This window comes from Hemicordylus capensis, chromosome 2, assembly GCF_027244095.1.
Source record: "Hemicordylus capensis ecotype Gifberg chromosome 2, rHemCap1.1.pri, whole genome shotgun sequence".
NCBI lineage: Eukaryota > Metazoa > Chordata > Lepidosauria > Squamata > Cordylidae > Hemicordylus > Hemicordylus capensis.
Window position 1 is genome coordinate 62,973,856 of NC_069658.1, and position 12,104 is coordinate 62,985,959.

The following is a 12,104-nucleotide window of genomic DNA, read 5'->3' on the forward strand; positions in this document are numbered from 1 at the left end:
TGTTAACACTCTAGAAAAGATTAGCTGTAGTAGTAAGAAAATACATTAAAATATCTACTGTTTTTGCTCTAAAAGATATTGTAGCTAATTTTGATATTTGTTCTTTATTTGATTGCCATTTGTCTGCACAAAAAGTCTTTTGTGGATGACAGTTCATTTGCTTTCCAGGGAAGTGGATACTAACCAAGGACTACATAATTAATAGTGCTGAAAGTGGCAGATGGCTTGATGAAACAACTTACGAATGGGGATATAAAATAGAAAAAGGCTTCCATTATTCTCCTCAAATACAATCTGCACCTAAAAGATGGCGTGAAGAGCTGACATGCTCTGGTGCTACAGGGGCCTTCCACAGATGGAAAGTTGTCCTCCTTGTTGCAAAAGATGATAAAGGAAGGGATTCTTTCACAAGGTAGGAAGAGATCTCTTTAAACTGAACTAATAGGTGACTATTCTACTTTGGTTTATGTGAAAATAGTGGTGTGTCTTTCTCTGATCCGTAATAGTTGACTGCTTTAAGGCTGCTTCAAGCATGCCTCAAGTATAAGAGAAGCATGGTTTGGCTTCCCACCCCTGCAGCAAAATAAACGAAGTGTATGTAACTGATTGTGTATACTGGTTTTCCCTGCTGGAAGAGTTTCCCCATGTTGAGAGAATTGGGTAAATCACAACTTCTGAATACAGTGTAGCCTACTTCACAGGTTTGTGACGATAAGAAGTGGGATGACCTCACATTCTCTGCTGTGAGCTCTTTAGAGAAAGCACAGGATACCAACGCGATAAGCGTGTGTGTGTGTTCTCAGTACTTACATACATATATATATATATATATATATATATATATATATATATATATAAATATAAATATAAATATAAATATAAATATAAATAATGGAGGGCAGGAAGCAGCAGCCTTTCTCTACTGCCCAGTTAGCCACAGGTAGAAAAATTGAGGTAGTGGTATGTATTGTGGCTTGAATTACAGCTGCAGAATGTGACTGGGGCACTGGATATTTGGGACCAACAGTAGTGAAGAAAATTTAGGATACACAGGAACCAGTAACTCTAACATGAGGGATTAACAGGATTTGAAATGATTTTTCTCTCAATTTGTGTCTGTGTTTTTTAGGATACACAGGAACCAGTAACTCTAACATGAGGGATTAACAGGCTTTGAAATGATTTTTCTCTCAATTTGTGTCTGTGTTTTTTATGCCTAACGTTTTTTGGTAGGAAAAAGGCCCTGTTTGGGAGTGTGGGAGAGGAAAAGAGAACTTACCTGGAAATAATTGCTTTTATAAGACCAGTGTTTTTATGATTATGACAGCATCTCAGTTTTTCACGTGAAGACTGTCACACAAGTGGACTCATCAAAATGTAGTAGTAAAGTTACAAAATGTGGACCAAATAAATGTTTTAAGCTTTTTGATTGGATGGAGATGGTCCCAACTTCTCAATTTAGAACAATACAAATTCTCAACATATATTTGAATAAACCATGGCTATAGTAATGGTTTTATATTAATGCACAGACAAAGCAATATCAGTTTTAGTTTTAAGCTAAACCAAAACCCTGTTTCCTTGTAAAATTAATAGCCAAGTAATACAATTGCTATGCATAGTTTTCTGCATGCTGTGTAGGTTTGACACACTGTTAAACACTTCAGAAATATATCTTTCCATTATTTTAGGGTTCTAAAGGCAGGAAAAGCTACTATATGTTCGGCACTAAGTGCACCAAAAGATATTACTCATGTACTAACTAATAATGCAGCATTAAACCAAGAGAAAGAAAAGCATCTCTTTGGAGCGCCATACTATCCGGTTCACTATTTAGGGATTTATCTCTTAGAGGCAAGTATACTTCAAATAATGAGACTCTTGATTGAAATCAGCGCTTTGAACATAGTGCTGTATTTGTCGCCAACGTTGTGAGCCCGACTATAAACTGTTCATGTTCTCACAGAATTAATGTTTCACCTCTTCCTGGTTGGCTTCTGAAACCCCTATGTTCTAATGCAGGGATAGGCAATCTTGGCTCTCCAGCTGCTGTTGAACTACAATTCCCATCATCCCCAGGCAAAATTTATTGCAGTAGAGATTATGGGAGTTGTAGTTCAGCAGCAACTAGGAAGCCAAGGTTACCTATACCTGCTCCAATGAGTTCTTTTGATTGTAGCATTATGACTGAGTGCATTGGGTTCATTACCTTGCTTTCATTGCAGAAAAAAGGTTGTGAGTCTGCTTACCTGATACACTAATCATGGTTTATTTAGAATGGGAATGGGGCTTGAAGCCACCCTAGTTTGTGTACTTCCTCCCCTCCCCTTCGAGTTCTGACATTAACATCCTAATTGATTTAAACCATGTCTCCATGACTAAGATGAAGGTGGGAACTGTGGTTTAACTCTTGTTGACAAACCTGAGATTTAACTATGGTTTCATATTCTGGCTTGGGAAAGAGAGTTAAACCACAATTTCTGGCTTCACATGAGCTGCAGAGTCTTCTTTTAAATCAATATCAACTAGGATGTTGATGGCGTGTAAGCTGAAGAGGTAAATGAAGAGGAGAAAGGGAACATGTCAGATTGGGAGATTTCAAGCCACATTCAGAGACTGAATATATTTGTTAGGTCAAATATGGTAGCCTTTGGAGACTGCTGAGCTTTTGTGCTAGCAAATCCTGTAAGAACAGGAAAACTGAGTTGAAAATCAGGGCACATTCTGCCATGACTTCAGTGCACATCTCAAATTGAGCAAGTTCATCAAAACATGGAGGCAAGCTTCTGTGCTGTAATTGCCTGATTGGCTGCCCACATCTTGCAGAGGCGTGCACATGATTCCTGACACTGCATTGAGAATTGTATTTGGTCAATGTATGATTAGCATATCTTGTATATGTGTGTAATCCCTTCAGCTTCACACCGTGGCCTTCACAGTTTTTAACCACAGTTAAAAACTCACACCATATTTTGAACTTCTAGATGTACAGCAGGTGGCAAACTCTAGTCTAGAGCTGTTTGCTTTTATTTCCCATCTGCTTGGGACTCTGCTGCACTCCTGCCTCCATAATATAGCAGCCTCTTAAGGTGGAACAGCTCCCATTCCATTATGCAACAACCCTCCTGAGGCAAGGAGTGGTCTAGCAGTAGCCTGTGAATTAAAGTATCAATGGCAAGCCGCAGCACAAACTGATTAGCAAGCAAGCTTCAAATTGTGGTTTCAGATCCTGGTTTGTCAGCCTCAAATAAATCACTCTTTGAGGCTATTCCCAAGATCAGCGAAATTGGGCTAGGGGAGCCTGCCCCGATTCCGGCTGATCGTGGGAGCCACCAGGCTCGCAGGCGAGCCCTGTTGCTTCCCGGCGGTTAACACACCAAACAACCCCTCCTCTTAAACGGGGTTTTTAAATTGTGAGTAGCCGTGGCACGGCTCCGCGTTGCGGCTACTCATGAGTAGACCCCCGGAGGAGAGGCGAAAAGCCGCCTCCCAGCTCCGGGGGCCTCCCCAGTATGCCCTGTGTGCTTGCTCAGGGCATACTGGAGCTTCCGGGGGCCGCGTGGCCCCCGAACTCCCCAGCCCCCGCTGGCTCTGTCACAGAGCCGGCAGTCGTGTGGGCGGCCAATCTGGCCACCCAGGGCTCCTTCCCTGCTCATCTGCGGGGAGAGTGGGCTTAGCCTGCTCTCCCCCCTTACCTTTCCAAACCGGGTCTCACTGATCATGAGACCTGGCTCCTAGTGTATAGGCTCAGGTTCAGATAGTAAAGCAAACTCTCTGGTTTATCTAAACCAGGGCTACACAACTTTGGCCCTCCTACAGATGCTGGCCTACAACTCCAATCATCCCTATTGGCCTCTATGGCTGGGAATGGGAGTTGTAGCCCAGCAGCAACTGGAGGGCCACAGTTGCGCAGCTTTAAACTACAGTTTCTTATTACAACTTTCCCAGACAGTGTGGATGGGGAGATTCATTTAACCTCAAAGGCAAGATGCCTCTATATAGCAGTTGCAGGGAGAGGACATGCCTTCATCTCTTGCCTGTGGGCTTCCCAGAAGCATCTGGTGGGCCACTGTGAGAATCAGGATGCTGGATTAGGTGTGACTTGAGCCTATCCAACAGGGCTGTTCTTATGTTCATTCCAGCTCATGCTACAAATAGGAATGCATATCTTAATTTACACTCCATTTAGGCATACCTGCATATTCTGATCACACTCAGCCTTGTGCATGATTTACTATGGGTTGGGGCCCACGTGTTGAATGTTTAAGCAAGCAATCTCTTTAAGTATACTTCTATAATATACCTCAGTGCTCAGATTGCTTAATCTGGTCTACTTTTTGTTTCAGTTTAAAATGCAGTGAGCTTATACTAGGCTGTTGACTTACTATACTTGTGTATCTTATGTGTAATCCAGAATGAAATAAAAAGTGATATTAAAACATGCCTGGAGAGTGATATTAAACCTGAGCAAGAAGCAAGAGAGATTATAACTAATGTGCAACTTCGTGAAATGAGAAACATGCTTATAAAGCATATATATTTCCAACAGGTAATAACCAGTCTATGTAAGCCTCTTACTTGTATAGTATGGCATAATTGGAGAAAAATATCTTCACAGAAAGATGAAAGATAAACAAGTCTTAACTAGAGCTGAGCCAAACCATTCACATGTGTTCAATTTGTTTCAACATTAACAAAAATTGATGTGTTTCCCATTCCTGTTTGTGGTTTATGGAACTTTAAAGTAAATCCAATGAAGAAATGTCTGACAGAGAAATGAACAGCCAAAATGGGGGATGTATGTTTCTGAGAATAATGAAGGGACTTCTCACAAAAAGACTGATACTATGTGATGTCAGTAAAAGGGACTGAAAATCTGGTGAATTATGGAAAATATAGCACACAAAAGCCATCCAGAATTTTGATATGTAAAGTGATTGTTCAAGAAACTGACATACTTGGTGAAAAAATCTTTGAATGGGAAGGAACTTCTTGGATTAAAAACTGAATACAGTGAGAATTCGGAACAGCCCTAGTCTTAAATTCCTTTTAAATATTTAAACAGTGTTTTGTAGTGCCTTGGGTATCATATGATATTTGTTTGTATGATTTATATTAATTTAGATCTACTTTGGTACAGGTGCAAATATTGTGAAGCTATGATGGGTTCTATGAAAAATCAGTATTTCACATGCATTTACTGTGTCATTGGCTTGGATCTTCACTATTATGAACAAAGTTACATTCATAGAACTGGACTTTCTCCCCTCCCTCTTTATAGGATTCCCTGTAACTGGGAATCCCAGATGGTTTGACTACAACTCCCATTATCCTCAGCCAAAGCCCATTGCAGCTGGGGATGCTGGGAGTTGTAGCCAACAGCATCTGGGATTCCTTATTGTAAGAAACACTGCTGTGCATCCCCTAAAAGCTGTTCCTGTGTGCAAGGGAATCATCTAGAGCAGGAATGGGTTTAAAGAAACTCCTTTTCTTTTGCCAGAGCCTTGGGAGAGATCAGCACAAAACAGCAGCTTGAGGAGGCATTAAGTCACAAAAGGACAGCTTGGGGAAGTGGAGCCAGTCACAAAATGGCAGCTTGTATAAAAATATACAGAATAAGGGATTTTAATTTGGGAGAATTTTGCTGCAGGACAGGAGGGGGACAAAGCAGTCTGCTTTGTGGGAGAATAAAATGGAGAGCAATGAATAAGAGAATGTGAAAATGACTCTGAGCACCTGGGGAGAGAGATTGAGATTAAAAATGGTATGGCCTTGCCCCCATTCATCCAGGCAATCAGATCTGCAGTTTCCCCTTTAAGGGAAGGGAGGGAGAAGCAAGCCCAAATGCCAGGAAAGCTATAGATAAGCCCAGGAGCTACCTAATACCCACCTCTGTTCTAGAACAGTGTGAGATATGGCACGGGGCTGCAACTGGAGGGAAATTGGCAGAAATCAAGGGGGCCTCCAGCACCCCCGCACACTCTCTGTATAAGAGAAAGTACTGATATCTGCTAGTTCTGTAGCTCAGCTGGATCCAGCCAAGGTACTTAACAAATCCATTGTTCACAACAAATACTGTCCTAGTAGTTGGCGATTTAGATTCACTGCTTTTGATAATGGAAGGGGCATTAAATTATTTCATTAAAATCAGCAGCTTCTTTAAAATTAACAAAACAATTGAGTTTAATATTATGCTATGCTCTTCTTACCATGAAACCTGTGGGCCAGAGGCATCTGTTAGTATATGGTTTTAATAACGTCTGACAAATCAACTTAATGCCAGATTAAGTAGTAGTTACATTTTCTGTGGTTTTTGTATAGCATTATCTGTCCATAACTTGTTAATATGTAGGGGTACTATCTCTCCCTGAATAATGACACAAGCCACAAGAACTACAGATATTAGTACAAACTCAATTTGTGTGGCTGAAACTAAGATATTCACAACTCATCCAAGATGGAGGCCATTCCAACTGCAGGAAACCTTGTAAAACCCAACACACACAAAAATAAGCACTATAGAGAGATGATTAAACTTACTGCACAAATGTTGAAAAAATTAATTTCTTCAGACCTCTGCACTGATTAGAGGTCCACAGAGTAATTTTTAACCACATTTTTAAACACAGAGTAGTTTAGTTTACCATCACATTGCTGTGATAAGCATAGAGGTCCTTTGTTATAAGCTTTTGAGTGTAATCCTTGGTGTACTAACCAGAAGTCAATGGGATCTCATTTACATGTAAATCTATTTAAGATCAAGCAATTTATTGAGTAGTATTACAATGCTTCATTATGATTGTCAAATCTGTTAATTGTATTTATTTTATTTATATACCACCCTTCCAAAAATGGCTCAAGGCGGTCAGTTATGCTGCATAACCTGATAAGTTTGTTTTATGTTGCTGACTTGCTTGTTTTTTACAGGCTATGCTAAGCAAATATAATCAGCTAGACCAAATGAAGGATTGCAGAAAAGAGGTAAGATCGGGATGTGTGTGTGAAGTGAGAGAAGTGTTCTTTGAATCCTTTAAATGTCATTGATCAGGTTGCAACAAATGTTCCCTGTACCTACAAATATGATCTTATTTGTAGTTACAGGTGAACAACCTGGTTTTTTGACAGTAAGGGGGAAAGTCATAAATGGAGACCTCTCTGACATAATGCTGAGCAAGACTTGATGCTAACCCAGGTTCCAAAAAGTCCCATAGTTGCATGCAGTATATCCATATCTACTGTTCTCTTCCAGCTCATCAAATACTGTTTCCGGGGGTGGGGGGATGTCACGGATCTTCAGGAGTGATTTTTGGAGCCCAAGAGTGGGTGCAGAGGAAGGAGTCTAAAAAGCCCTGGTGCACATGCAGAAAACCATACACAGCCTTTGGATCTTGTCTTGTGTATGAGCGCAAGAGTGCACATGCATTCACAACTAAAGAGGCTGTTTGGTTATGTCTGTGTATGTATTTGTTCTTTCCTTTTGTATATTTTCACAGTTGATAGATTGTGATTCCCACGTGGAGAATCTATTCTCTTTAGTACTGTAGATGCTATGTACACACGACAAGCTTGTTTGCCATGTAACGTATGAATCCACTGCTATCACACTCATAAGAATAGCCCTGTTGGATCAGGCCCAAAGCCCAACTAGTCCAGCATCCTGTTTCACACAGTGGCCCACCAGATGCTGCTGGTAGCCAAAGGCAGGAGTTGAGGGCGTGCCTTCTCTTCTGCTGTTACTTCCCTGCAACTGGTACTCAGAGGCATCCTGACTTTGATGCTGGAGGTGGCCTATAGCCCTCCAACTAGTAGCCGATGATAGACCTCTCCTCCATGAAGTTATCTAAACCCTTTTTAAAGCCATCCAGGTTGTTGGCTGTCACCACATCTTGTGGCAGAGAATTCCACAAGTTGATTATGCATTGTGTGAAAAAGTACTTCCGTTTATTGATCCTAAATTTTTTGGTAATCTATTACATGGGATGACCCCTGGTTCTAATGTTATGTGAGAGGGAGAAGAATTTCTCTGTCTACTTTCTCCACACTATTCATGATTTTATAGACCTCTATCATGTCTCCCCGCATTCGTCTTTTTTCTAAACTAAATAGCTCCAGGTGTTGTCTTGCCTCATAAGAAAGGTGCTCTAGGCCCCTGATCATCTTGGTTGCCCTCTTCTGCACCTTTTCCAGTTCTACAATGTCCTTTTTTAGATGTGGTGACCAGAATTGTCCCAGCAGGGCCTGCTCTTCTATGTGCTTTACAATTTTATCCTTGAGGATGTTTTCCATCAATTTGCCTGGAACAGATGTTAACTGGCCTGTAATTTCCCGGATCACCCCTAGATCCCTTTTTGAAAATTGGTGTTACATTTGCTACTTTCCAGTCCTCTGGTACAGAGGCCGATTTCAGGGATAAGTTATATATTTTAGCAAAGAGGTCGGCAATTTCACATTTGAGTTCTTTGAAGATTCTTGGATGGATGCCATCCGGCCCATGCAATTTGTTAGTTTTCAGTTTTTCCAGACAGTTTAGAACATCTTCTCTTGTCACTTCTTTCTGGCTCAGTTCTTTAGCCTCCATCCCCGAAAAGCCTGGTTCAGGAGCAGGTATATGCTCATTATCCTCTGCCGTGAAGACAGATGCAAAGAACTCATTTAGCTTCTCTGCAACCTCCATATCCTCCTTAATAATCTCTTTCACTCCTTCATTGTCTAAGGGTCCAACTGCCTCCCTGGCAGCTTTCCTGCAGCTGATGTATTTAAAGAAGTTTTTGTTATTCCCCTTGATACTTTTAGCTAAATGTTCCTCAAATTCTCTTTTTGCCTCCCTTATTGTCAGCTTGCATTTCTTTTGCCAGAGTTTGTGTTCCTTTCTGTCCTCCTCAATTGGGCAGGCCTTCCAGTTTCGGAAGGAAGTCGTGCTTCCTTGACAGTACCTGTTAGCCATGCTGGCATCCTCCTGGACTTAGTGGTACCTTTCTTCCTTTTGGGTATACATATATAACTGGGCTTCTAGTATTGTGGTTTTGAGTAAACTCCATGCATTCTGGAGCGAAGTGACTCTCCTGAGTTTCCCTTTCAGCTGTCTTTTCACCATACTCCTCATTTTGGAGAAGTTTCTTCTTCTGAAATTCAAACTGTCTGTGTTGGACTTCCTTGGTGATTCTCTCTCCGCATGTATGCTGAATTTGATTGCACTATGGTCACTGTTCCCTAAAGGGTCTATGACATTGACATCACACACCAGGTCCTGGGTGCCACTCAGGATTAAGTCCAAGGTCGCCTTCTCTCTGGTTGGTTCCAAGACCACCTGTTCTAGGGCATAGTCATTCAGCATATCTAGAAATTTGACCTCTCTGTCATTACCTGACTGTGAATATACACAGTCTATGTTTGGGTAATTGAAGTCACCCATTATTACAGCCCTGCCTCTCCTTGACGCCTCCTTGATTTCCTCCTGCAACTCCCAGTCACTGTCAGCGTTTTGATATGGAGGGTGATAGCACATCCCCAGTAGCACATTTCCTTTCAGGCCTTGTATAGTCACCCACAGGGTTTCTGTGGAGAACTCCAGTCCACCTAGGTTTTCTAGCTTGTTAGATTCTATCCCTTCTTTAACATACAGTGCTACTCCAACTCCAAGGCACCCCTCCCTGTCCTTTCTATACAGTTTATATCCAGGGATAAGTGTCCCACTGGTTCTCACTGTTCCTCCATGTTTCTGTTATGCCCATTATGCCTATTTCTACGTTAGCAACCAAGCACTCCAGCTTGCCCATCTTGGCTTGGAGGCTTCTGGAATTGGCATATAAGCACCTATATGCTGAATCTCTTCCCTGGTGTATGCTATCTTTCTTTTTACTCTTTGACCAGCTGGCACAGCCTTCTGTCTGCTCTTTATGTGGTTCTGCTCTGTCCCCTTCAGTTTTGTCTGAATCCTTTCCACCCTCGCAGTTTAAAGGATGGCGTCTGCCGAACCGGATACTGCCCAGCTCCCATCAGCTATTCCCCAGTCATCATTTTAAAAGTTCCTCTGCAACCTTTTTGATTTTAAGCGCCAGCAGTCTGGTTCCATCTTGGTTCAAGTGCAGCCCATCCCTTTTGTACAGGCCTTGCTTTCCCCAAAATTTATCCCCATGCCTAACAAATCTAAACTCCTCCTTCTGGCACCATCTCATCCACGCATTGAAACTCGTCTGCTCTGTCTGGCTCACTGTACCTGTGCATTGAATAGGTAGCATTTCTGAGAATGCTCTCTTGGGGGTCCTGGACTTCAATATGCTACCTATCAGCCTAAATTTGGCTTCCAGGACCTCCCGACTACATTCCCCCACATTGTTGATGCCGATATGCACCACAACAGCTGTCTCCTCTCCAGCACAGCCTAAGAGCCTATCTAGACGCTGCATGATTTCCGTAACCTTTGCACCAGGTAGGCAAGTCACCGTGCAGACAATACGCGTGTCACAAATCCATCTCTCTATACCTCTAATGATCGAATCACCCACTACAAGGAGGCCCCCACCCCCCGGAAGAGTATCCCCTGTGCGAGAGGATATGGGCTCATCATCCATGGAAGGGGTTCCTTCTAAAGGAGCATATCCCTCTTCCTCAGACTGATGTCCTTCTTGCCCGAGACCTTCATTCTCCCTGACAGCAGAGGAGCTGTCAGCCCCGGAGTGGGATGCCTTTACCACATCCCTGAAGGTCTCATCTGCATGCCTCTCTCTCTCTCTCTCTCTCTCTCTGAGCTTCTCCAGATCTGCCACCTTGGTCCCAAGGGAACAAATTTATGCCCTGAGGGCCAGGAGCTCCTTGCACCGAGCACACACCCATGACTTCTGCCCATGGGGCAAATAGTCATACATGTGCCACTCTGTGCAATACACTGGGATGTGCCCTGCTGACTTTCTGTCTTCATACTGGTTTTGTTGGCTCTTTACAGTATTTAGAGATAGTTTATTAGAAGGATGGGTCTCATCTGTAATGGTCAGCTATTTAACTGTCCCAACAGCCTATCTCAAGAATATGAAGGAGGGATTTGTACTTATGTTCTCTTCTCCACCAGGCTCCTTGTGATCACCGAGGCTTGTTCCAGGCTCCCACACACACTTTCCACAGAACTCCTGCAAAACTCCAATTTCCTGCTTGCTATCCCTGTCCACTATTAGGGATGTTCATGGACCAGTCCGGAACCCATTCTAAGGGCCTCCGGATTGGTCTGGACCTGGGCCCTGGTTGGCGGTTCAGCACCGGAGAGGTGGACCTTTAAGGGTGGGGGAGGGTGTACTTACCCCTCCCACCACTCTTCCTCCTCCAGCGCTCCCGTTTTTTAAGGCATTTGGGGCAGCAGGGTACCTCCCTGCCGCCCCTTCCCCCATTCCTCGGCTAAAAGCTTAAAAAGGTGGACTGCGCGTGTGCACGCCATGCGTGCATCACACCCATGCATCCCGTGCGTGCATCAGACATGCAAATAACACACACACACACGGACTTATCCCTTAACGAGAAACCAGCCCTTCAAAATCTCCACTCCTCCTGTTAGTTAGTTTGAAGGGGGGAAAGGCTAGATGTTGTTCTGTTTAGAAAAGCTTGCTCATCACCTCAAGCTGCGCCTGCTCTTCACAGAGTATTCTTCCAACTGGAAGAGTTGGACCATGACTCGTTGAGATCAGTCTATAACTGTAACTCGAGTTGGGGGAGTTGGCTCTGAAACCAGATTTGCAAGTATGTAATACAAAGGATCTGGATGGAGATCCATAAGAATGGTCCTGCGCCTGTGCAGGACCCTCACGGTAAAATGTTGCAGCTTGTCGTGGAGACCAAGCCCCCGCCTCCATGCACACAGTGTGCTATTTAAAGGCGGGCTGGCACCATGTTCCTCAGTTCTTTTTTGACCACTGTTGCATTTGGACCTCGGCCTATCATTTCTCGTCAGATAAAGTTCTTTAAATTTCCTTCATGAGTTCATCTGTTATAGTTGTTGTTGTTGTTGTTGTTGTTTTAAGAGGACTGTTATTTTGGTTTATTAACTTGATTTTGGCTTCTGGACTATGTTGGCATTATTTCACTTTTGGAACAGACTTAGGACAACACTATTCAGTTAC

At 42.9% G+C, this 12,104-nt stretch overlaps 1 protein-coding gene across 6 annotated transcripts in view; it reads left to right on the forward strand.

The window, feature by feature from the left end:
- Positions 1–12,104, forward strand: part of SLF1 (SMC5-SMC6 complex localization factor 1) — a 55,383-nt gene that overhangs the window by 6,354 nt on the left and 36,925 nt on the right. For all 6 annotated transcript variants that reach the window (XR_008315727.1, XR_008315728.1, XM_053293923.1 and 3 more), the window contains 4 exons: positions 169–412; positions 1,692–1,854; positions 4,415–4,549; positions 6,928–6,981. Coding sequence is in view for 4 of the 6 variants with exons in the window: in XM_053293923.1 (XP_053149898.1) it covers positions 169–412; positions 1,692–1,854; positions 4,415–4,549; positions 6,928–6,981 (596 nt within the window). In the remaining 2 variants the exon portion in view is untranslated. The remainder of the gene's footprint in view (positions 1–168; positions 413–1,691; positions 1,855–4,414; positions 4,550–6,927; positions 6,982–12,104) is intronic.